The sequence below is a fragment of the Pseudoliparis swirei genome, chromosome 3 (genome assembly GCF_029220125.1).
Source record: "Pseudoliparis swirei isolate HS2019 ecotype Mariana Trench chromosome 3, NWPU_hadal_v1, whole genome shotgun sequence".
Classification (NCBI taxonomy): domain Eukaryota; kingdom Metazoa; phylum Chordata; class Actinopteri; order Perciformes; family Liparidae; genus Pseudoliparis; species Pseudoliparis swirei.
Genome location: NC_079390.1, coordinates 2393407 through 2419878, shown reverse-complemented (window position 1 = coordinate 2419878; position 26472 = coordinate 2393407). Strand labels below are relative to the sequence as shown.

At 42.4% G+C, this 26472-nt stretch overlaps 1 protein-coding gene across 1 annotated transcript; it reads left to right on the top strand.

The window, feature by feature from the left end:
- Nucleotides 1–4769: 4769 nt before the first annotated feature.
- Nucleotides 4770–25014, top strand: LOC130209867 (kinesin-like protein KIF20A). Its single transcript, XM_056439762.1, has 19 exons — nucleotides 4770–5264; nucleotides 6077–6250; nucleotides 6836–6952; nucleotides 7041–7160; nucleotides 7302–7440; nucleotides 7580–7755; nucleotides 8347–8446; nucleotides 9453–9665; nucleotides 10187–10298; nucleotides 10389–10463; nucleotides 10579–10722; nucleotides 12347–12515; nucleotides 12602–12754; nucleotides 13310–13449; nucleotides 14403–14505; nucleotides 15882–16047; nucleotides 16127–16197; nucleotides 16291–16428; nucleotides 24414–25014. The coding sequence occupies exons 2-19, from the start codon at nucleotides 6083–6085 to the stop codon at nucleotides 24828–24830; spliced, it is 2721 nt and encodes a 906-aa protein (XP_056295737.1). The 5' UTR covers nucleotides 4770–5264; nucleotides 6077–6082; the 3' UTR covers nucleotides 24831–25014.
- Nucleotides 25015–26472: the final 1458 nt, after the last annotated feature.

The window sequence follows — 26472 nt, the reverse complement described above, 5'->3', positions numbered from 1 at the left end:
GACCAGAGTGGGGAGATTCTGACTTGGGAGAAAGTGACAATAGTATGGATACTAGCCAAAGTAGGCCTACTAAGGGAAGGAATGTGACAGGAGGGGGTAATGTTGGTGCGACTAACACGAAGAGAGACAGTCACAAGAGTAGTAGAGATGGAGGCGGAGGATCAGACGATCCAGACAGTTTGGAGTTTAAAATTATTTTGAGATTTGGAGAAGAGGGAGGGGTTTCTGCCATGAGCCCGGTGAAACTAACCATCGTGTTAAAAAATCAGATTGGAGATATTCTCATGGCGAAAGTTTTGAAAGACGGAAACTTATTGATTGTTTGTAGAAATGAAGAGCAAAGAGAGCGAGCGGACAGGATTAAGGAAATAGGACGGTGCAAAGTAGTGAGCTCAAACCATATCCAAAAAGAAAGTACGTGGAGTAAGGGAGTGATTTGGGGGGTCTCGGTTGGAGTCACGATGGAGGAAATTAAAGCGAACCTTAAAGGAGGAACTTTGAAAGGAGCCCGAAGGCTGCAGGTGACTCGAGACGGGGTAAGGAAAGACAGTGATTACGTTGTGCTGGATTTTGAGGAGGAAGAACTTCCACAGAAAGTATCATTAGGCTACATAAGGTACACAGTGAAGGAGTTTATACCAAAGCCTATGAGGTGTTACAACTGTCAAAGGTTTGGACATACAGCTAAAGCATGTAAAGGCAGAAGGAGGTGTGCAAGGTGTGGAGAAGATCACGAGTACGGGCAATGTAGACATGAGCAACCAAAGTGTTGTAACTGCGGGGGAGAGCACAGCGTGGCTTACTATGGGTGTGAGGTGATGAAAAGGGAGAGGGAAGTACAGCAGGTGAGGGTGCAGAATAAAATCACCTATGCAGAGGCAGTGAAGAGAATGGGCCAGAGTGGAGGGACGGAGGGGAACACTAAGGCAGTAAAACAACCCACAGCAGTCCTAGAGCAGCCAAATGAGGGGAAAATAATGATAGATTTAAAAAAGCTAGTCACTTTCATAGCAGGGGTAGTGAATGCTACAATGGAGGTCAAATCCAAGACGGAGAGAATCCAGATAATTGTTAAAGCAGCAGTTAACCATTTAGATATCAGAGGATTAACGTGGGAGGAAGTAAGAACTGATCTCAGTATGCAAGCAAGCCAAGAGCAAGTAGGGGACGGATAGGTTTAAAACACAATGCTTTACATACTACAATGGAATGCTAGGAGTTTGTTGGCTAATGGACAAGAATTCAAGAAATATGTTGAAAATGTATCTATTAAACCAGATGTCATATGCATACAGGAAACATGGTTAATGCCAAATTTGGATTTCAGAATATTTGGATACACGTGTGTTAGGGGTGATAGGGAGGGTGGTGTAGGAGGAGGATGTGCCACATTCATTAGTGAAGACATTACATTTAGAGAAATAAAGATAGGAACTGAGCTAGAGTATGTAACAGTGGAGATCTGGGCCAGCGAAGAAAAGATAACAGTAATAAATTTTTATAATCCTTGTAAAAAATTAGAGGCGAATAGATTGGCACAAATTGAAGGGATGGGTGGCAACAAGGTGGTGCTGTGTGGAGATTTTAAAGCACATAGTACATTGTGGGGTGGAGTAAGAACAGATGCAAACGGAGAAGCAATAGAAGAGTTACTAGAAGAAAATAATCTAGTGTGTTTAAATGATGGCAGAGGGACTAGATTAGCTGTCCACACGGGGAACACATCTACACTAGATTTAACTATTGTATCAAGAAATTTAGCAGCGATATGTGAGTGGGATATAGAGGATGAAACATCAGTGGGGAGTGATCACTTCCCAATAAATTGTAAAGTGTCAATACAAAGGAGTAAAGAACAGAGAGACACAATAGTTAAGTGGGTATTTAGTAGGGCAAAGTGGGAACTTTTTGAATATATATGTGAGCGTGAAATGGATACAATTGAAATTAATGAAGATATTGAGGAGATTGATACAAAAATGACATCTACAATACTGGAAGCAGCGAAGCAAACAATTTCTAAAAGTAAAGGAAGGATGAAAAGAAAGGCAGTCCCCTGGTGGACTGAGGAGTGTGGGAGAGCAGTAAAAGAAAGGAACAAAGCTCTGAAGGTATTAAGAAGATCGCATAATTTCCAAACTTTAATAGAATACAAGCAAGCACAAGCAAAGGTTCGTAGAATCATTCGTAAAGCAATAAGAGAAAGCAGAATTGGAAGAGCAACACCTGTGGGAGAGGTTTGGGGGATGATTAGAAGCATGAGAGGAATGAGGAAAGTGTGGCAGTATCCAATGTTGAAGAGGGGGGAGGAAACAGCAGCGTCAGATGGGGAGAGGGCAGAGATGATTGCAAAAGCACTAACAGAAATCCACAGCTCTGACAACCTGACGGTAGAAGGTAAGAGAGGACGGGAAAGGACACAATCAGCTCACCCCGATATTCTTGGAAAGAGAGACGATACTAATAGTCCTAGTGATGCCCCATTTACCTTAGAGGAACTGAAAAGAGCAATAGAAAGAGGAGGACTTACATCACCAGGAAAGGATGACATTTGTTATATAATGCTTAAGCATTTAGGTAGTATAGCAATGATGAAATTGTTATTTTTTTATAATAAGGTCTGGCAAGTGGGGACACTACCTAGGTCTTGGAAAGAAGCTGTGATTATCCCAATCAGGAAACCAGGTAAAGACTCATCAAACCCAATGAATTACAGACCCATAGCATTAACATCCCATATAGGTAAAATAATGGAAAGAATGATTACAGATAGATTAGGATTTTATATGGAGTCCAGGGGAATGATATCACCTCATCAAAGTGGATTTCGGAAAGGTAGAGGTACTATGGACCCAATTATTTGTTTAGAAACAGAAATCAGGAAGGCCCAGGTGAATAAGGAGTCAGTGATGGCTGTGTTCTTTGATGTGGAAAAGGCTTATGATATGGTTTGGAGGGAAGGGTTATTGATAAAATTAAATATGATAGGAATAGGGGGGAGAACATATAATTGGATTAAAGATTTTTTAAGGAACAGGTTTATTCAAGTCAGAATTGGGGCAGCACTATCTAGACGATACCTGGTTGAGAATGGTACACCTCAGGGTGGTGTCATTAGTCCCATACTGTTCTCCATCATGATCAATGATGTGTTCCTTCAAGTCCAGGGTGATATTGGCCGATCTCTATTTGCCGATGATGGAGCACTGTGGAAGAGGGGGAAGAACATAAATCACATTAAAGGTAAAGTACAAGAGGCTGTGAAAGTGGTAGAAAGATGGTCTTATTCATGGGGATTCAAATTTTCTGTGGGGAAAACTAAAACAATCATGTTTACTAGGAAAAGAGGAGTTGATGCTCAGATAAAGATGTACGGACAAAAAATTGAACAAGTGAGAGTTTTTAGGTTCCTTGGTGTGTGGCTCGATGATAAATTAACATGGAATGAGCATATTCAGAGGATAGTAAAGAAATGTAAAACGATTCTAAATGTAATGAGGTGTCTAACAGGTTCAGAATGGGGAGCCAGCAGGGCTGCGATTAAAAACATTTATATCGCTCTGATGAGGTCAGTCCTTGACTACGGCTGTGTCGTATTTGGATCAGCGGCAAAAACTTCACTAAAGAAGCTGGAAGTGTTGCAATCCCGAGCTCTGAGACTGTGTTGTGGTGCTTTAAGACCAGCCCTGTGGCTGCTCTGCAGGTGGAGATGGGTGAGATGCCGCTGCATTTGAGACGCAAGCTCCTAACTATAAATTACTGGGCCAACCTGCAAGGGCATTCTGGAGATAATCATCCAACAAAAAAAGTGCTTCTGCCATGTTGGGAAAGAGACGGGGCCAAGCAGGAGTGTTTCGCATGGAGCAGTGAAAAGTTAGCCAAAGATATGTCATTGGATCAGATAACATTCACCCCTGCAATACCGCTATCAATTACACCACCATGGCTCTTTCCCTCAGTGTCAGTTGATCTTTATTTTTTAGACAAAGCCCAAGCATTTAAAGACAATAATAACATGGCAGGAATGGTGGAGGATAGACTGGAGACAACATACTTATCATTTATTCCAGCATTTACAGATGGATCAAAAGACCCTGATACAGGGAGGACTGGGTTTGCAGTCACCATACCATCCCTAAGATATGAAGTTAAAAAGAGAACCTCAGAGCATCTGTCTGTGTATACAGTGGAGACGTTGGCCATCTTAACAGCACTGCAGTGGGTAGAGGAGGTTCGGGTCGAAAAGTCATTGTCTGTTCAGACTCTAGTTCAGCACTATCCTCATTACAATCATTTACATCACATAGCAGGCAGGATTTAATTAATGAAATATATGAAACACTGTTCCGTCTAAAGAATATGGGTATTGTCGTAGCATTTATGTGGGTACCAGCACACAGGGGGGTGCAAGGAAACGAAAGAGCAGATACACTAGCAACACAAGCGTTAGAAAGGCAGCACAAGACGGACATTTTACACAGCAAAGCAGAAGTTAAAACAATTATCAAAAGAAACATTATTAAGGAATGGCAGCATAGTTGGGATGTAGGGGAAACAGGAAGACATCTGTATGCTGTGCAGAGGGAAGTTGGCAAAGGGAGGCCAGCTAGAAGAAGCACAGCAGAAGAACACATAGTAACCAGGCTGAGGATTGGGCACACAAGGCTGAACAAAACAATGCATCTCGTAAATAAACACCCAACAGGACGATGTGAGCGCTGTCAAGGACCAGAATCTGTAGAGCATATAATTTGTCATTGTCAGAAATACACGCTTGAGAGACACAGGTTGAAGAGGAAGCTGGGAGTGGAGGAACTAAATCTAACAGATGCGTTAAATTTGGGGGCAGGACAGGTATTACAATATTTGAAAGAAACAGGATTAAGTAATAGAATTTAAAGCACTGACATTTTTGAATCTCCCTTTTGTTTTGTTTGTTTTATTGTTTTTGTTTTGTGGGTATTATTTTTGGGTTTGGTTTTGTTCGTTTGGTTTTGTAAGGGGATAGGGTACTCTGGTCCACACTCCACTACAGCAGGTGGCGGAAATGCACCGTTCACTGGATGCCATCCGCCTAAAAACTTAAAAAGAAGAAGAAGAAGACGAAGTCGAGTAAAATCCGTCGGCTTGTTTTCCATGTGGCTGTATCCTCGGATAAGTAACTAACTTTACTTTTTGGCGATACGCTCGGAAACGTAAGAACATTTAACGTAATAACACAATTTACCGGAATCCAGCCGCTCGTTGCACTTTCGACATTCGTGGTAAGTTAAATTAAATTAAAATGAAAGTTAACAGTTAAATTCATTGAACGTTAAGTAGTCTCTGTGTTTAGCTAGGATGTTTATATTAACGTTAACATACCAGTGAACGTTAACTCGACATTTTGCATTGTCTTACATCATAAATAATATCACGTTGCATGCCATTCATCTAAACACAACTCGTTTCTTGTATTAAAATATATATACAGCTTTAGATCCGTCGTGCATCGTGCTCTCTGGTGTGAGTTTCTGCCAGTACATAGACGTAGCCATTCATTCTGGTGTTCGACCTCATGTCGTATTTAACTATGAATACAGTAATGAGGCCCCTTTGTGTTGTGTTTGCTGCCACTGGGGAACATCTGGTCGGGGGGGGGGGGGTTATAAGAAGGCTGGCTAAACCATAGAGAAGCCCAGTGCTTCTTTTTTAAATTAATACCAATGATGTCATTCTTCTGCGCCAGTGCTAAACGTGTCAAGACAAGTGATCGTGTGTGAGATCATTTTCTTGCCTGACTCTTACATTTGGACTGTTTTGGCCAGTTTCTATGGGTCTCACCTTGTCTCATCATGACACACCCTTATTTAAATGTATAAGGTGTGTGGGGCACACCCACATTTCTCTGTGTGTGAGAGTAATTGAGACAAGTCTTATTGAGCATTATAATGTTATTTATTAATGTCTTTATATTGTATCCTGATACATTCTGATAATGAGATTATATGCAGAATGCCATTCTATGCTCACAATCAGGTTTTGCAACCAGTTATCATTTCCTCATTAACATTTTTTTCTCCCCCTCTTGCCGCAGGTAAGCATGGCGCTGACTCTGTCCTCCCCGTGTGGATATCCCTTTGACGAGGACGAGGAAATGGCCGTCTTTGAGTCGACGGCAGAGGAGCACGGAGGCCCGTCTAGACCGCGTCTACCTGAGATCTCGGTCATCTCCCCCGGCCTGGACACCCGGCCTTCCATCGCAGACCCAGTGAGTACCTCTAAGGCAGGGGTGTCACACTCATTCTCACCGAGGGCCACACCAGCATCATGCCTGCCCTCAAAGGGCCGGTTGTAACTGTAACACTGTATAAACTACTCAAACCTATTGTAAAATAACTCTCTTTGCATTTGATTATTGTTTATTTGAGTGTAGAAATATGGAACATCGGAACATTTCTCCAATATTATAACGTAAATCTATTTCATTTAAAACCTTCAAAATAAGAGCACAGGATATTTTGTCTTAAATTTCCTTCAGAAAAGGTGATCGTATGTCTTTCAAGTCGTCAGGGGCCACATGAAATGATGTGGCGGGCCGGATTTGGCTCGCGGGCCTTGTGTTTGACACCTGTGCTCTAAGGTGTAACGACAACACATAAAAAGCCTTTTATTACATGAAAAAAAAAATATTTTACATTTTTACTTGCTTGATTTGATTTGATATTCCTTTATATCAAACAAGTAAAAATGTAAAATATATTTCAAATATATTGCTGTCTTTTTCTTAAGGTTTTCAAATCATTCAATACATTCAACAAAACATGAATATCTTTTTATAAATTTGCGTCTCCAGAAACCGTCAGCGAAAGCTGCAGCGGCGAGACAGGGTAGTTGTGACGAAGAGAGGGTGAAGGTCTTCCTCCGCATCCGGCCGCTTACTGAGACGGAGCGTCAGAGGGGAGAAGAACAGGTGAGAGTTTGGACTCTCTGGGTTGATTTAATGCATTTATTGGTTCCGGTACACCTGTACTTTACTCACTCTTCTTCTTCTCCTTTAGGGCTGTGTGGCTGTCCAAGACGAAGAGGCACTGCTGCTCAAAGCGCCCAAAGAGTCTCAGAACATGAGGACGGCGGAGAGGGGCATCACCCAGAGCATGCACAAGTTCAGCTTCTCAAAGGTAGAGTCACGCTCGGGCGCTTTGTTCTGGAAGTCAATCATTCCTTTCAAGAATAACTTTTTGGAACCCGGCTATTTGCAATAACATTTTGCATTTGTTCATATTTCTATTCGATGTTTTGTCGTCGTCCGTCTTTCACAGATCTTCGGGCCGGAGACCACGCAGCAGGAGTTTTATGAGTGCACGATGAAGACGATGGTGAAGGACGTGCTTCAGGGAGAAAACAGGCTCCTCTACACTTACGGCGTCACCAATTCTGGGAAGACGTACACCATACAAGGTAAGGAGCGCGTCGGTGCGACGCTCCGGTTTGGCCGTGACGGGGTTAAAGATGCCGACGGCGCTTTCTCGGCGCTCGTGTCGCCGGCCGAATGCCTAGAAATGGAAATGTGAAGTCTCGACCTTTTTTGACCTCGCAGGCAGCGGCCTCGAGGCCGGCCTCCTGCCCCGGGCTTTGGTGTCCCTGTTCAGGAAACTGCAGGGTCGCCTCTACGGCGCCATGGACCTGAAGCCGGTCCTGTACCAGGACGTGAGGCGGCTCGACTCCGGAGAGATCAGGATGGAGGAGAACCGCCGAAGCGCTCTGCTGAAAGAGGTACGCGTTTTTAAAAATAGATCGCAGTCCCCTCCGGGATGGACTTGGCCCTGCCAGATACAAATCACTGGTACTGATGCCGACTTGATTTGATGATGTAACCTCAAAGATGTGCTTGTGTCAGACCGGTGATGTGCGAATGTTTTTTGCTGTGGTTTTTCAATTTTTGTAAAGCTATTTTTGTGTCTGTTTTTTGTTGTTCTTTACCTTTTTATTTCACCTTTCCCTTCATATCGTATCCATAAAGTCCTGTCTTGGTAATTTGTAAAAATAAATAAATATATATATAAAGAATGCATCACAAATAACCGTGTTTCAGATATGAAATGCTTTCTATCTCCACATATATCTGTAAATGGAAAGTAAATGACACTAACAAGGAAGGAAGTAGAGTACACATGTGTCATGCGTCTCTCGGTGTGATTTAGGAGACAAGTGAGCTGAGATAACCAATTATCTTTATTTTATAAAGTTTTGGTCTTTAGTCACATCATGTATTTGAACTGCACTCTTTCCACACCTTTTAAATAAACAACATTGGATTATAATGTCTTCCTATGAGCTGACATCCTCCCGTTGTTGTTGTTCCAGAATGAGAATACGACTTCACGTCGAGCCGGGAACACGTCGACCTGGGACAGCGGCATCGGAGGACTCTCCTCCACGAGCACCGTCGCCACCCAGCTGGAAGGTGAGACATTTTTCAAGTCCTTCACACATGCGCTTGAGTGTATTTACCAACACACACACACACACACACACACACACACACACACACACACACACACACACAGTGTTCAGCAGAAGGCCAGCTGCAGTTCTGAGGGGCGGATAGTGAAGGAAGTCCTTATATGGTGTTGTGGAGCGACTACAGGGAGTACGAGACTGCCAGATTGCTCTATTACTCGTGCCTAATTCATCTAATTTGTATTATTAGTTCAGGCGTTCTAAACGAAGCTCCGCCTCCATTACACTGAACTCTGAGATGTTCGTTTTTCAGAGGAACCGGTTAAGTTAAGAAATAAAACTCAAAATTATGAAACAAAAGTTTATTTTCTTACTCCGGTGCTCTGTTGGCTGAACGAGCTTTTGGGAAACGCTATTTTCATCCATTTTAGTTTTATGTGTGTTCTAAATGTATTTTCTCTTGTTGAAGTGTATCGGTCCGGTCACAGATTGCCACCGACACACACACACACACACACACACAGGTTTACAGAATAACAATGATACCACATGAGAGGTCTAGTAAGTAATTAATGATCAATTCAGTAACATTATTGTTAATGTATGCCCATGTTTCTCTTCTTTCTTTTTCTTTTACCTAATATAAAATTCTCTACATGTTTTATTCAAAGCTTATAGTACTATAAGAAATTGTAAGTTATTTTTGCCACCGATTATTATATTTAATATAACGTGTTCTAAATTGTCTGATTGGCGGCGTTTATAAAGACTCATCAGATGAAAAGTTTCAATACGAAATGTTGAACATCTGGACACACACACACCTGGTGTGTGTCCAGATGTTTGGCACACACACTTGACTGATAAATTGACCGTTGGCCGACCTGCAGACCGACCCGCGTCACACGCGCTCGTGGTTCAGCGTCTCTAATTCAGATCGTTGTCGACGTCGCGAAAGCCTCTTTTTTTGTTCCTTTTGTAAAAGAGCGCCCTCCGTTTTGTGTTTGCAGACCTCGACAGCGTGTGTCTGGAGCCCGACGGCCTCTCCCACAGCGGCGCGGACGAGCTGGCGGACGGCGTGCGGTTCTCCGTCTGGGTCGCCTACTACGAGATCTACAACGAGTTCCTGTACGACCTGCTGGACGCGGCGCCGAGCGCGCAGCCGCGCAAGAGGATCACGCTGCGGCTGAGCGACGACCAGCAGGGAAACCCCTACGTGAAGGGTACGCGCTCACTGGGGGGGGGGGGGTCTGTGTGCGTGTATGAGTGTGTATTTGTGTGTCTATGTGTCTGTCTGCGTGTGTGTGTCTTTCTGTGTTAGTTTGTGTGAGTGTCTGTATTTGTTTGTGTGTGTGTCTGTATGTGTGTATTTGTGTCTGTATTTGTGTGTGTGTCTGTGTGTTTGTGTGTGTCTCTGTGCCTGTCTGTCTTTGTTTGTCTGTGTGTGTCTGTATGTGTGTATTTGTGTGTGTGTGGGTCTGTCTTTGTTTGTCTGTGTGTGTGTCTGTATGTGTGTGTGTGGGTCTGTCTTTGTGTGTGTGTGTGTGTGTACAGCCTCTCATCTGATGAACGTTAAACCTGATTAATCATTAAATGACGTAAAGAGTCTTTCTGTGTTTTAATCTCTTTCATAGACGATGAAATACTTAAAAATCTTTACAGCATCAATAAAACGTGTTTATTTGTTGTTGTTGTTTTCTCGTCTACATTTAGTTTCTAATATTCTCTCCTCTCGCTCCGTCAGACCTCGCCTGGATCCAGGTCCGCAGCGCCGAGGAGGCGTGGCGGATCCTGAGGGCCGGGCGCCGCAACCAGAGCTTCGCCAGCACTCACCTGAACCAGAACTCCAGCCGCAGGTACGGAGCGCCCGCGCGACGCTTACGCCGCATATTTTGGATCCCCGTGTTCTGACTTCTCTGATTCTCATGAACGCCTCGCCCTCTCAGCCACAGCATCTTCTCCATCCGCGTCCTGCACGTCCGCCCGGAGGCGGAGTCGACCCACGCCACGCACATCAGCGAGTGCGTTCACCTTTTAGTTTACGACCTTTTTTAAAAATGTGATCGTCGGTGGATTTTTGGGGTTTTAAAGCATCACCTTGCACTCTCTCCTCCTCCTCCTTCTCCTCTTCCTCAGATTGACTGTGTGTGATCTGGCCGGGTCCGAGCGCTGCAAGGAGCAGCGTAACGGCGAGCGGATGAAGGAGGCCAACAACATCAACACCTCGCTGCTGACGCTGGGGCGCTGCATCGCTGCTCTGAGGCACAACCAGAACAACAAGTACGTGTTCAACCAGTTCTGGAATTTTAAAATGGTTTATTTCCAGGCCTGGAAAAGTTCGTGGGGGAATTTTTATATTTTTTTAATGTTTTGGAAAAGTCATGGACATTTTTATATTTATTCATTTATGCAGTTTGAGTAAAAAAAAGAATGAACATTTATATAAATATTTATTCTTTTTAATCAAACTATTGTCTCCCATTCATTTGTGTAATTTTTAAGGTTTATACTCGTGTAGACACGGAGATTTCACAGAAAGTTTGCTCATGGACATTTGGTTTAAAGTCCTGGACACCCATTGGTCAACATGTGTATGACGCTGCTCTTGGTGTGTTAGTAGTAAATAATAAAAAATGCAAATAACTATTCTAGTAAATTTACCTTTTTTTGAGTTTACATTTTCTTTTCTGTTTTTAAGTCAAAGATTGACAGATTTGTTTTGGTGTTAATTTCTGCAAATCACAATCTGATGTTGATATTGTTTGATATCACGTGAGCAGTGTTGCAGAGCTTTATTTTTTAAATCTTATATGCAGATTTCATACGGTCATAGAAACCCTGGAAAAGTTCTGTAATTTTAAAATAGTTATTCCTGGAAAAGTCCTTGAAAAATAAAAATCCCAAAAGTAGTAGTAAATAACGAAAAATTTAAATGACTCAATAATAATTGACCTATTTTTTTGTTCCAGAGTAAAAAATGTACATGCTCCATCTGGAATTTTAAAATAGTTATTCCTGAAAAATTCCGTGAAAAGAAAAAAATCTCAAAAGTAGTAGTACATTATGAAAAATTTAAATAACTCAATAATAAGTGACTTTTTTGTATTTCCAGAGTCAAAAATGTACGTGCTCAGCTTTTTTTTGGTCCAGTGATAATTTCTTCAATTCACAATCCGATGACGTCGTTTAATATCATGTGAGCAGTGTTGCCGGGAGCTTTATTTTTAAACAGTTATATGCGGTCATGGAAAACCTGGAAAAGTTATGGAATTTTATAATAGTTATTCCTGAAAAAATCCCAAAAGTAGAAGTAGCATTAAATAATGAAAATTGTGAATAAATCAATAATAATTTACCTTTTTTCTTTTGTTCCAGAGTCATAATTGTACGTGTTCCATCTAGAATTTTTAAATAGATATTCCTGGGAAAGTCCTTAAAAATTGTTTTTGTCGTGCTCTGCTTTTTTTTTATTGTTAATTTCTGCAATTCACAATCCGATGACGTCGTTTAATATCACGTGAGCGGTGTTGCCGGGAGCTTTATTTTTAAAACGTTGTATGCCGTCATGGAAAACCTGGAAAAGTTATGGAATTTTAAAAGTTATTCCTGGAAAAATCCCAAAAGTAGTAGTAGCAGTAAATAATTAAAAATGTAAATAAATCAATAATAATTTACCTTTTTTCTTTTGTTCCAGAGTCAAAAATTGTTCGTGCTCCCTCTGAAATTGTAAAAGTTATTCCTGGAAAAGTCCTTTAAACAAAAAAAAAATTGTCGTGCTCTGCTTTTTTTAATTGTTAATTTCTGCAATTCACAATCCGATGACGTCGTTTAATATCACGTGAGCGGTGTTGCCGAGAGCTTTATATTTTCCTATATTTCTTAAACGTCTCATGTCGCCCCTCAGATCGCGGCCCCCTCAGGTGGTGCCCTTCAGGGACAGTAAGATGACCCGGGTCCTGCAGGGTTTCTTCTGCGGCAGAGGGACGTCCAGCATGGTGGTCAACATCAACCCGTGCGCCTCAATCTACGACGCGACGCTCCAGGCACTCAAGTTCTCCGCTATCGCTACTCAGGTAAACAACAACAACAACAACAACAAATTATGCGTCTTCTGTGATCGTGGGACCGCAGCAGTGAGCGAGCCCTGGTGTCGTTGCAGCTGGTCCACGGCCCGTCCACAAAGACCCGGGTGGCCTACATCCTGGCACTTCTGCGCGAGCCGGCAGCGGGCGGTAACGACAGCACGGCGCTGGAGGAGAGCGAGGAGGAGAGCGAGGTGGAGGACGGAGACATCACCATGTTGAAGACGGAGGTGAGAGCCTGACGGAGGAATGTATTCCACTGCCATAGACGGCGTTCTTTACGTTAAAAAACTACGTCGGGGATCGTACGGTCGTGGAAGTCGGGGATTTTTTAAATGGTTACCGGTATTTCCAGGCTTGGAAAAGACCTGGGGGAAAAAATACCGAAGGTTTTTGGAAAAGTCGTGGATATGTGCATTTATGCTGAGTTTTAAATAATTTATATGCTTTTAAAAGAAAGAAGCTCAAAATAGAAGCCGGCGTACGCCCTCATGCAAGGGAACGCACACCGTCGCTGAAAAGTGTGGTTGCCATAGCAACAGTAGTTTAGGGATAATCCACTAAGTGTAGATTTAGCTCGGCTACACGTGGAAAAGTTCTGTTAGATTAAATACTAATTTGTTCTCACACCGAGATTTTTCACAAAATGTTTGGTCGTGTAAATTAGTTTTCAAGTCCTGGAAGCCCATTGGTCGAGGCGCGTGTGAACCCCGCACGCCAATAGAGCAGCGTTCCAGCGCTTGTGTTGTGAACGCTGACAGAAGCGCCGACTGTGCGTCCTCCAGGCGCTGCTGCAGGCCATCGACGTGCTGAAGAGGGAGGTGCAGCGGCAGCGAGAGGAGAAGGAGGCGCTGGAGGCCGGCGTGAGGGAGGAGGTGGTGTCGGAGATGATGGAGCTCATCTCTGGGATGCAGGACGGATTCAGGTGTGTGTCTGTCTGTGTGTGTGTGTGTGTTTGTGTGTGTGTCTGTCTTTATGTGTGTCTGTCTGTGTGTCTGTGTGTGTGTGTCTGTATGTGTTTGTGTCTGTCTTGATGTGCGTGTGTGTGTCTTTCTTTATGTGTGTGTATATGTGTGTGTGTGTCTGTCTTTATGTGTGTGTCTATCTTTATGTGTGTGTGTTTGTCTTGATGTGTGTCTGTCTTTATGTGTGTGTGTTTGTCTTTGTGTGTGTGTGTGTCTGTCTTTATGTGTGTGTTTATCTTTATGTGTGTGTGTGTTTGTCTTTATGTGTGTCTGTCTTTATGTGTGTGTTTATCTTTATGTGTGTGTGTGTGTGTGTCTTTGTGTGTGTTTATCTTTGTGTGTGTGTCTGTGTGTGTTTGTCTTTATGTGTGTGTGTGTTTATCTTTGTGTGTGTGTGTGTGTGTGTCTGTCTTTATGTGTGTGTTTATCTGTATGTGTGTGTGTGTTTGTCTTTATGTGTGTGTGTTTATCTTTATGTGTTTGTGTCTGTCTTGATGTGTGTGTGTCTGTCTGTGTGTCTGTATGTATGTTTGTGTCTTTCTTTGTGTGTGTCTGTCTTTGTGTGTGTGTGTGTGTGTGTCTGTCTTTATGTGTGTGTGTCTGTCTTTATGTGTGTCTGTCTGTCTTTATGTGTGACTCTGTCTGTGTGTCTGTCTTTATGTGTGTGTGTCTGTCTGTCTTTGTGTGTGTGTGTGTGTGTCTGTCTTTATGTGTGTGTTTATCTTTATGTGTGTGTGTGTGTCTGTCTTTATGTGTGTGTGTGTGTGTCTGTCTTTATGTGTGTCTGTCTGTCTTTGTGTCTGTGTGTGTGTGTGTGTGTGTGTAGACGTGAAGCCAACGATCCTCTTGTCATCAAATTTTACAGCTCTAGAATTTTTGAAAAACTATATAATTTCCATTCCTTCCCCCCCAGTGAGACCTTGGAGGCGGAGACGACTCTGATCGAAGAGCGGTGCGAAGACAAGTTAACCACCATCCAAAAACACCTCAAGATCTACTACAGGCAGGAGCTGACGGTGAGGGAGGGGCCTGGAGGTTATGTTGTGGTTATTTACACGCCGGGAAAAGTCTATAAAAAAATGTGTTTTATTACGACAGCTCTTTTAATATGTATAGTTATATATATTATATAATATTACATATAAATATAATAATTATACATATATATCAATATATATTTTTTATATATTTTATATATATCAATATATATTTTATATATATATATCAATATACAGGACTGTCTCAGAAAATTAGAATATTGTGATAAAGTTCTTTATTTTCTGTAATGCAATTAAAAAAACAAAAATGTCATGCATTCTGGATTCATTACAAATCAACTGAAATATTGCAAGCCTTTTATTCTTTTAATATTGCTGATTATGGCTTACAGCTTAAGAAAACTCTAAAATCCTATCTCATAACATTTGAATATTTCCTCAGACCAAGTAAAAAAAAAAATTTATAACAGCAAAACAAAATCAAACATTTGAAAATGTGTTTCCAGGTGTTTCGAGTTAATTAGACGATTCAAGTGATTTGTTTAATACCCTACTAGTATACTTTTTCATGATATTCTAATATTTAGAGATAGGATATTTTAGTTTTCTTAAGCTGTAAGCCATAATCAGCAATATTAAAAGAATAAAAGGCTTGCAATATTTCAGTTGATTTGTAATGAATCCAGAATGCATGACATTTTTGTTTTTTAAATTGCATTACAGAAAATAAAGAACTTTATCACAATATTCTAATTTTCTGAGACAGTCCTGTATATCTGACCCTTTTTTCTCTTTTTACATTTTTTTATGGTACATTTTTCTTTTTTTATTAAATACAACTATACTATAATATTATGTATTCCTTTTATTTATTACAGTTTAATAGCAGGTTATCTACTTTATGCTTTATTGTTAGTATAAATATGAAATTGTATCACTTTTTCATCTATAAACCGAAAAAATTAATACAAAAGTGGTCATGTAAATTTGGTTTAAAGTCCCGGACACCCATTGGTCGACACGTGTATGACTCCTCCTTTAACCCTTGTGTTGCCTTCGGATCATTTTGACCCGATTCAATGTTTAATGTCGGTGTTCTTTCGGCAGTCAACAAACAAACATAAAGTACCTCACACTTAAACTTGGAAAACAAAATTAATTCTAATAATTTTCTGGAGATTTTAATAGCTGGGGTCATATTGACCTCAAGGGTAAAATATGTTAGTAAATATAAAGGTAACAGGAGGGTGAAACATTGAATCGGGTCAAATCGACCCGAAGGCAAACAAGGGTTAAGTCACTACCCTCATAATCTGTTAACGCTTGATCTTTTCCCAGAATGCAACATGTTTCCACGCCGTTGATATATTTTGTTAACTTGTTTTTCTCTGCAGGAGCGTGACGAGGTGATCGAGGCGTTGGCCGCGGCGCTGGATAAAAACAAGGCGGCCGACCCCGAGGGTCCTCGCCGCTCCCGCCGCCTCACCGCTCAGGCGGAGAGCGGCCGGCTGCGCGGCGAGCTCGACCAGTGCCGCGGCGAGCTGCTCGCCAAGACTCGAGGTGACTGCAGCGACGATGATGATGTCGGGATGTTTGTGAATGTCTTTTTTTTTTTTTACCGCCTCTTTTGCCCGTGCAGAGCTGACGGCGCTGAAGATGCAGCTCGCCGTCACCAACGCCACCGACCGCAAGCTGGAGGAGGGTCAGCGGGTCGGTTCACCGCCACGCCGACCTCTGCACATCTTTTTACCTTTTTTCTTCTTCTGAAAACACTAACATATCGGCCGTTTTTTCCCCCAACAGAACCTGCGTCAGCTGCGCCGGGATCTGCAGCGGCTCGGCGCCGACCTGAAGTCGGGCGAGCGGGCCTGCTGCCGCAACACGGGGGGGGAGCGGCTGCGGCAGGTGCTGGTGGCTGCCGACGAGACGCTCGCCAAGCAGGTAGAACCACGAGATACGAGCGGAGCTTTCCATGAACTCCGTTAGTCAGGAAACAGGAAGTGGGCAACGATACGTGTCATGGTGGCCGGTACACGGCTCACTTAAATAAAGTTACTCTTAACTATTTGGTTTAGTTATTGTGTACTGTTCTCGCTAAAGGTTGTTGTTCAAACGTGTTCTTCAGCTAAACAGCCAGCTTGACAATACATTATCCAGCACCGTATTCTCCAAGGAACAGGCAGTTGTAGTGTTTGGCAGATTTAATGCAGGAAAATGTAATAATTTGTAAAACTGAAAAAGAGCACAAAACACATGCCTTTGTAAATACAATTGTACATCATTAAGTGTTTGACCATTAACTAATAATAACCAAAACTGTATTAGAAACAAAGACATATTAACGTAAACATGTTAATATAAATGGTAACAGGGTATAACTCACGGATGAAGCCGATTTAGTGGACCTTAAGGCATGGATTGTGCAGATTGTCAACAGATTACACTCCGTGAGCTCGTGGGCCAAAAGCGGACTTCCTGAATGTCACTTCCGGTGACTCTGTTTATAATCTACCTAGTGCAGCTATCCACAAACACCACTAGGTGTTGCTAGAGAGCACATAACGTATGAAAATAAACTGGTTCCAACACACTCCCCTGCCTGGCATATTACGATATAGGCCACGATGTACATATTACCCACAGTCCTCTCCAATCCAAGTCTCTACAGGAGTACAACCGCTATTGCACCAAAAACATGAATGCGGGTTTGCAGTGAGTTGACCGGGCTGACAGCCAGCGACTCATCCGACCTTTGACCTTGCGCTCGTCTGGCTGTCCTTCAGCAGAACGATGTCTCCTTTCTCGAGATTGGGTTTGGGTGCTTGACACTTTTGACGTTGCTGTAGCGTGTTCAAATCTTTTTGCCGCCACCTCGCCCAAAAGGCCTCTTCCAAATCTTGAACCCTCTTCCACTGGTTCTTGAGCAAAACTCCTTTCGAAAACTCACTAGCTGGACAAGGAGCTGCGCCTGTTTTCAGTGTCAGTAACATGGAAGGGGTTAGGATGAAAGGAGCCTCTGGGTCGGTGGACACAGGGATCAACGGTCTGGCATTCACAATGGCGCTGACCTCTGCCGTAGAGATGGTTAGTGCTTCATGTGTGAGTTTCAACGGTCCAACATGAACTTGCGTGAAGTACACTTTCATTTCAGGCTTCTTCTGTAACATCCGTTGTAACGACATCAGACGACCGTGAGCATAGTTAGGGAGACGTCTGTGGATGATGGAAAGGGAGAGGAGCAACCCAGCTGTTTGTTTCATCTTGTTTCACCTCCTTTTCCATGGTCTGAAGGAAGGTTACGTCCTCAACAGAGTGAGCGAGCATGTTGTCATTCTCTGTCGTACAGAAAACCATTTTTCCAAGGTTATCCATCTTTGATGCCATCGATGTACCTTTGGTGAGTTTGTGCAGGAGGGGATTCTTGCCATTACTTTCGACACTATATATTTCTTTCACTCGTATCTGATTCTCACATGGGGTAAGGCAAGTAGGTCTTCCATTTTCAAGGATGCAGGTCTTCATGGTGCTCACCATGTTTGTCTTGTGTGTGCTTCCTAGGCACACATCCCCTATGATAACCCACCCCAGGTCTAGCTTTTGTGCATATGGGGCATTGTGAGGGCCATTGTGCTGTTTACGAATCCTATGGGCCCTAATGATGTCCCTTCCCAATAGCAGCAGGATATCAGCGTCTAGATCCAGAGGTGGGATTTCCGTTGATATCTGTCTTAGGTGTTGGTGATGGTACGCCGCTTCTGGTGTTGGGATCTCTGATCTATCGTTTGGGATTTCATTACACTCCGTAAGTGTAGGTAGTGCCATGTTTAGCTTCCCATCTATAGATTCTATTGTGAATCCGTGAGCTTTCCTGCCAGCTGTTTCCATCTTCCCTGCACAGGTTTTTAGTGTGTGTCACTGCTGCTCCGTTGATATTGAACATTTCAAAAAACTCTGATCGAGCTAATGACGCATTACTCTGATCATCTAGAATGGCATCCATTTTTCTCTTTAGGTTGCGGTGACCATCCATTAGGGTACACATTCACAGAGCAGATCTTTGAGCATGATTTCCCTTTGAAGTCCTCACCACATACTCTGGTACACCTCGATGTGATGTCTGGCTGCCGTGTGTCCTCCCTCTCCCCGCCGTTCTCCGAGTATGGGAAGAAACGTGGCTGGAATGGCGGCGCAGGACCAGGGTGAAGAGCAGCGAGATGTTTATTGCTGTCACACTCTGTACATCTGATGGGGGTTTCACAGAATTTAGCCTGGTGAGTAGTAGAAGCACAGCAGCGAAAGCAGATATTGTTCTCTTTTAAGAATTTCTTTCTGTCATCTATCATCTTCCTGAACCCTCTGCATTTCTTCAGTGGGTGGGGTCTGTTATGAACGGGGCACAGTTTGTCAAGATCTTCTCTTTCGTTTACTGTATCTGATGATGATATGCTTGTTTTATGTACAGAGATCGGTTTCATGTGACTTAACTGCTCACTCTTGTAAGGGGTTGGAGCGAGAGTAGGGAAGTTAAAGCTCGGGTCACTTCTATCTTCAGCTTCCCTGCAGATGAAGTCCTTAAAAAAGTAGAAAGGGGGAAAAGCAACACAATGTTCTCTTTTGTATTTGCGTCCTTGGGACAGCCACTTATCTTGGAGATAAAACGGCAGCTTCTCGACGATGGGCTGCACTCCTCTTGTTGTGTCAAGGTAAGCTCGCCCGGGTAGATATCCGTCTCTTTTTGCAACATCCAATTCTATCAGCGGGTCTGCCAGTTCTTGCAGTTTTTTACTGTCTCTGTTTTGGATCTTGGAGAAGTCATCTACTTTACTAAACAGGGCTCTCTCTAATACTTCTGGAGATCCATATGTTTTGTTTAATCTCTCCCAAATTATTTTGAGACCAAGGGAGGGTTCTTGAATATTTACAGACCTAATCTTAAGTACCTGCTCACTTGACTCCTTACCCAGTCATTTGATCAGCAAATCCATCTCTTCACTTGTCGACCGCTCAAGGTTTTCAATTGTGTTGCTGAAGGTCTCTCTCCAAGCTTGGTAGTGTTCGGGTAAGTCGTTAAACTGTGTCAATCCTGAGGACACAAGCTGGCTTTTTGCAAGAAACCTGGCAATATCAGCTGTTACCGTGTTATGATTTGTGTTGTCCGAGTGTGATGACTTTTGCCTGGGGAGAGCACTGTGCTGATGGTCATAATTCCTTGGCTGTAACACATCTGTGGGAAGCTGCTGTGTGTCCCTTTGTTGGTACCTTGGTCTCCCATTAATGATGTGCAACTGGGCTGGAGCTGTGTCGTCGTGCTGGGGTGTGATTATTGGAGGTAAGGGGTAAACATCCTTCTCCTCACTAGGTCCCTGTGCATGGTGGGTCACATAGTCGTATGTTCTTTTCTGTGCACATTCTTGAAAAGGCAATATTTCCATATCTTTGCTACCTTCAGAGCCATCAATATCTGCAGCTGCTCTCTCCAGCACTACAGCTTCTGCATTGGCAGCTTCAGCTTCTCACTGTAGGTGGAGTCAATTCTGGCTTCCAGCTTGGCTTTCTCAATTCTGAGATCACTTTCTTTTTCTATGAAGGCTAACCTAGTGTTGGCTGCCTCTGCTTTAGCACGGGCCCTTGCTGCATCTAAGCTGACTCTAGAGCTTGTTGATGAGCGTGAAGAGCGAGATGTTCTGGAGCGATGGAGAGAGATGACTCTGTTTCAACACCAGGTTGTGAGCTTTCTCCTTCATGTTCATCTGGAACCTCTGACTTAGTTTCCATGGTAATGAAATAAGGTGTAGCTTTTCTATCTTGAAATCCTCCTCAAATCCCACGGTAGGTGGTCATCCTTTTACTGTCCTGTTCTCGCTAAAGGTTGTTGTATAAAACGTGTTCTTCAGCTTAACAGCCAGCTTGAAAATACATTCTCCAGCACCGTATTGTCCAAGGAACAGGCAGTTGTAGTGTTTGGCAGATTTAATGCAGGAAAATGTAATAATTTGTAAAACTGAAAAAGAGCACAAAACACATGCTTTTGTAAATACAATTGTACATCATTAAGTGTTTGACCATTAACTAATAATAACCAAAACTGTATTAGAAACAAAGACATATTAACCTAAACATGTTAATATAAATGGTAACAGGGTATAACTCACGGATGAAGCCGATTTAGTGGACCTTAAGGCGTGGATTGCGCAGATTGTCAACAGATTACACCCCGTGAGCTCGTGGGCCAAAAGCGGACTTCCTGAATGTCACTTCCGGTTACTCCGTGTTTATAATCTACCTAGTGCAGCTATCCACAAACACCACTAGGTGTTGCTAGAGAGCACATAACGTATGAAAATAAACTGGTTCCAACACATATTGCAAGAAGGTTGAATTGATCATTTATTTAAATAAGACTAATTTGACAGAAAAATAAAAGTAAAGTAACTGAAACTAAAGTATTTAACCACATCAAGACCCCAAAATATGAAAGTTCAATTCCAGCTGAGTTTGAACTAATTAAATTCGCTCATTTGTATATTTTAAGGTGGATCTGTATAAATTCACATTCCTTGTGTTTATCTCCCTCTTCCATAACAACTTGATGCACAGACAGATTTTAAACTAAATCTAGGGTTCTAACCAGTGGCGGCTGGTGAAATTTTTTTGGGGGGGGGGGGGGGGTGCGCAGTTTAAATAGCACTCAACAATGAGAAGAAAAGTGGTTTTGAGTAGAATATTGTAGCTCAACACGGTCCAATAACAACTATCAACACACTGTAACTTTGGGCATGAGAGGTTCAGAGCAGCTTTAAGAAACATTGGGTTGGGTTTCAGAGGTTTGCAAAATAAAAGAGTTTCACCCTCACATGAAAGAGGTTCAGAGCAGAATAGAGTCAGAAAGAGATCACATGTTACATTGGGTGACAGAGTAGACCCACTACTGTAAAGACAAGTAGCCTCCTCTCTTTAAAGTGGTCAAACTTCTCAATAACTCTCTGGTTAAAGTCAATCATATCTGTGACCAGCCTGTTTTCATTATTCTGGAGGGAATGTGTCTGTTTTTCAGAACTTCTTCGTTGTGTTTTCGATGCCAGTTCGGTCTCCTTCTGCTGCTCCGCTCTGCAAACAGGGTTAGCTTCATGCTGTTAGCGAGTTAGCTTCATGCTGTTAGCTACATAACTGCGGCAAGATTCGTGCTTTACACTTGTCTGCAGCTTTTTAGATCCCTCACCCCATTGTAGTCCAGAGAGTTTCAGTCCCAGGACTTTGGAACAACAGACAGGGGAAACTAAACAGCGCATTACTCACTGAGCTCCAGCTGACAGCTCCGTTAGCTACCTGCTCGCGTAGCTCCGTGGAGCTCTCTGGCTGAGGGAACGCCGGTCTCTGATCTGCCGAATAGTCCAGTCACGTGAAATAGTAAAACGATGTCATTGGCCAATGAGCGCACATTTTTGTGGCCCAAGATTCACGTTTCATCCGCTAATGAGAAGCCGTCCTTGCCGAAACGACTGAAATGTTTGCTCGCTCCCACACACACACATTGGGCCAGTGTCCCGAAAAAGGGGAGGGGCTTCTCTCCGTGATAATGAGTGGCGATATATGATATTTTTTCACATTAACTTAAGTGATTGTTGACAGGCTGACAGTCTCCCACACACATTTAGCGCGTCAACACGGTATATTTACTATTTAAATGATTTGGCATATAATGTTTTTTGACAGGATTTTTTTTTTTTTTTTTTTCATCTCAAAATTTTAAGAGGGCGGCACCTAGTTTTATTGTCACATCCCTTTTTTATATAGTATAATCGGGTATTAAAATTCTGCAAAAAAAACCCGACAGCAAGTAGAAAAAAAAAAAAAAAGAAATGAATAAAACTATACAATACCACACACAAAAAAAAAAATAATTATAAATATATATAAAAATATATAATAGAATATACATCATGACAATATATATATATAACAATGTAATAAAATATAACACTTTACTTTATATATATATATATATATATATATATATAATATATATATATAATATATATATATAAATAATAAAATAAAATATACACCCATGGCCATTATATTAATACAGAATATGTTGTGTAGTGTTAATGAGGTTCTGTCTTTCAGCAGCAGCAGCATGGCCTGACTGAAGAAGAACCTCATCAGTCTGTTTTGTTGTCACTTGATACGGTGCGTCCATAGGGGGCGGTGCGCCCCCTATGGACGCACCGCCACTGGTTCTAACATCTGCACCAGGTGGTGACTGCATGTTCACGGGCTCTCTCTCCCCCTCTCTCTCTCCCACTCTCTCTCTCTCTCTCTCTCTCCAGGGTTTTTCCTGGGTCAAAATGGGTCTTCGGTGCTCCCAAAAAAAAAAAATTGCGGTCTTTATTGCCATATCACTGTAATTAGCAGACATCTATGTATTTTTTATTTTTTCCCCCCAGAAATAATGGAGGCAATGCTTGAGGAAATCATGTTGCTAAAATAGATCGGCTAATAGATTGACAATTAGAGATGCACCGATCAGGTTTTTGGGTGCCGATCACTGAAATCAGTATCTGCCGATCCGATAATACCGATCACGGTGTCGATTGAAGCATTCTATTTATTGTGTAGCATTATTGCCTAGGACTATGAGGAAATACATATATAAAGCAACTCAAACATTAAAGAAATTACCGATTTCTTTAAACATTTAGGACTTTTACTTTGAAAAATTTCCTAATTGATACATTTAAATTGTTTGATTGCTATTATAGGGGATTTCAGATATGTATGGAACACATCTGCATTATTCATTTCCTGGAACTCTTGGGGAAATTATATACAGGACTTTTCTTCACATACAAAAGTCTGACTTATTTTTATAAACTCTTCCTTGGTACAGTAAAAATGTTTTAATGTTAGTATAATTTAAGATAAATCTCAGAAACGATCTCTAAAGATACAAAATCAGTTCATTGTTTACTTTAATATGTTAGTGTATGATTTGTCGACATCTTATTTTGAAAAACGGATGTTGTTTCACGTGGTTCTTTCCGCTAACTTTGCAAAACCGGATGTTGTCACATAAATCCTTCCGCTAACTTTATCAAAACCCTCGTGCGCTCCCGATGGAATGTGTTTACCGTGAGCATCAGTCTCTAGGGGCTCAGAGCCTCAGACATGTGAGAGTCGGCTGAGTCGACCCAGAGATTCAACTCGTGGTCCTCTGCACTCCGCGGCCCTCGCCAGGCGCATTGTCTGTTGCGATGCGCCGCGATTGAAACGTCTCTGATAGTTTTTCTCGCAGATGTTACGTCATCTGATCGGCCGTTTTGAGAACGCCGATCAAAACCGATAATGGGAATATCGGCCGATATGGATCGGCGCCGATCAGATCGGTGCATCCCTATTGACAATAGTCCAGGTGTATTTGTGCACGTCGGGCTGTTGAGTGAGTGATCAGCAGCTGGCCGCTCTGTCCATTCGCGCACCTCACAGTTGCGTATTGATCAGACAAGAAGACACGCTTATCAACTCGATTACTATTGATCAAAACAGAATGAGGGTTCGACTGTAGCCTACTTGAAACATGCTATTGAGAACATATTCGCTGACGTGCACGTGATGAACACAGTTTTTTTATATATATATTTTTTTTCATCGCAGACTTTTTTTGCCTTAGGCGCTCGGGATTTGTTATAGGGGTTCGGGAAAACGGCTTAGGCGCGCGTCCACATTTTCTCTATGCAGGAAAAACCCTGCTCTCTCTCAACCCCCCTCCCTCTCTTCCTCCCTCTGTGGTCTTATTCAATTCAGTTTATTTGTATAGCCCAATTTCACAAATTACAAATTTGTCTCTGAGTGCTTTACAATCTGTACACATAGACATCCCTGCCCCAAAACCTCACATCTAACCCCGATGACTTACTCCTTCTCAGGACCAGATCCTGCTGGACCTCCAGAACGGCCTCGTGCTCGTGAAAGCCGACTTGAGGCGCAAGGCTCTGGAGAGCCTGTCCCAGACGCACGCCACCACCCTGCCGCCGCCCTCCTCGGGCCACGCCCCCTCCCTCACGCCAGCTTACTGCCAGAAGAGGGGCTGCCCCGCCCCCTCCTCGGCTAAAGACGCCGAGAACCAGCCGCCGACGGAGAAGAGGCCCTTCTTCCAGTCCCTCTTCCCGCCGCGCGCCCCCAACCGCAAATACAACACTCGGGCCTTCGAGGAATCGAACGCCACGCCGTCCTCGCGCATCCTGCGCTCGCGCCAGCAGTCGCGGCCCCGCCCCCCACGGGGCCCCGCCCCCCTCACGCCCCGCGGCCTCCGGGGGATGTACTGTATGGAGGACTTAAAATGACTTAAGTATAAATAAATAAATAAATGAATGCATGAATAAATACAAGAATAAATAAATAAATGCTTAAATAAATGTATAAATGAATAAATAAATGCTTAAATAAATGTATAAATAAATAAATACAGGAATGAATGAATATAAGTTATAAATCAACAAGACATCTTTAAATAAATATATTTCTGCATTTCTGTATTTCTTCATTTATGTGTCCACACGTATTTCTTCATTTATTTATGTGTGACATTTACGTGTCCGTATATTCAAATGAGCTGGGCGGTCCGAACCTCTGTCTAAAGCATGATTGGTCACAGGAGTGTGATGCACCTGGTGTGTTGTGCTCTACTACTTCTGCCTGGCACATTAAGCTGAAGTTGACTCGCTCAGCTCACCGTTAGCAGAAGTTAGCCTAGACAGCTTTTTGACTTCAGCCGTTTATCAATTCCAAGAACACTGAGTACAGACTCGTGTTCTTTTGGAGTCTGGTCTTTGGAATCTGGTCTTGTGAGTCTGGTTTTGGGAGTCCAGACTCTCGAGGACGCAGGACGGTCTTTCTGGTCTTGTGACGTCACCACATCAACTGTTCTTGCGCATGAATTTACTCCAATTATTCACTGTAAAATACTTTACAGTGGAGTAGAATGTGTTGCGGTGTTCACTGTTGTTTGGCGTAGGCTACGAATAAACGATAATAAATATACAACGTCTCGTAGCTTTCCTGACCCAGGGTCGCTACAATATGAAGTTATGAATCTTAACCCTCAGTCAAATTGACGTAACGTTATCTTTTAGGAAATAATAAACTCGTTGTGCTCTTTAGATCCTCCAAAACCTAATTATATCTCATGTTTAGCCGCTACGGAGACGTCAGAGCCAGCGGAGCATTTCAAAAAGTCCTGCCGAGATCAGTCTTCTCTCGGCGGCCACACAGCGCGCTGAGCGCCCGGAGCTCACTGGTCCCGCGAGCAGGACCTCAAATCTCCGTCGCATATCCTTATTAGACTGAATCTCGATAAACCGACCACAGATTTGATGCTTAAACAACTAACTTCCCGGCTGAAAACATCCTTAAATTACATTCCGTGACTCAACAACAGTAGTATTTAGAATGTACAGACAAGAATGCATAATAAACGCTGTTCGTCTACAGATCCAAGTGCTAGGGATCGATTGCTTCTGTCTTGCTCCCTGACTTGACCAATCCTGTTCAACAATGAGGTTCGGACCGCCCAGCTCATTTGAATATACGGACACGTAAATGTCACACATAAATAAATGAAGAAATACGTGTGGACACAGAAATAGAGATATAAATAAATGAAGAAATACAGAAATGTAGAAATACATTTATTTAATGATGTCCTGTTGAGTTATAACTTATATTTATTAATTTCTGTATTTATTTCTGTATTTATACATGTATTCTTGTATTTATTTATTTATTTATACATTTATTTAAGCATTTATTTATTTATTTATACATTTATTTAAGCATTTATTTATTTATTCTTGTATTTATTCATGCATTCATTTATTTATTTATTTATACTTAAGTCATTTTGAGTCCTCCATAGTACTGAGCGTGTTGGAGGGCGTCACGCAGGAAAAAGAAAAGCAAAAAAGTTGTAACTTTTTATTTTTATTT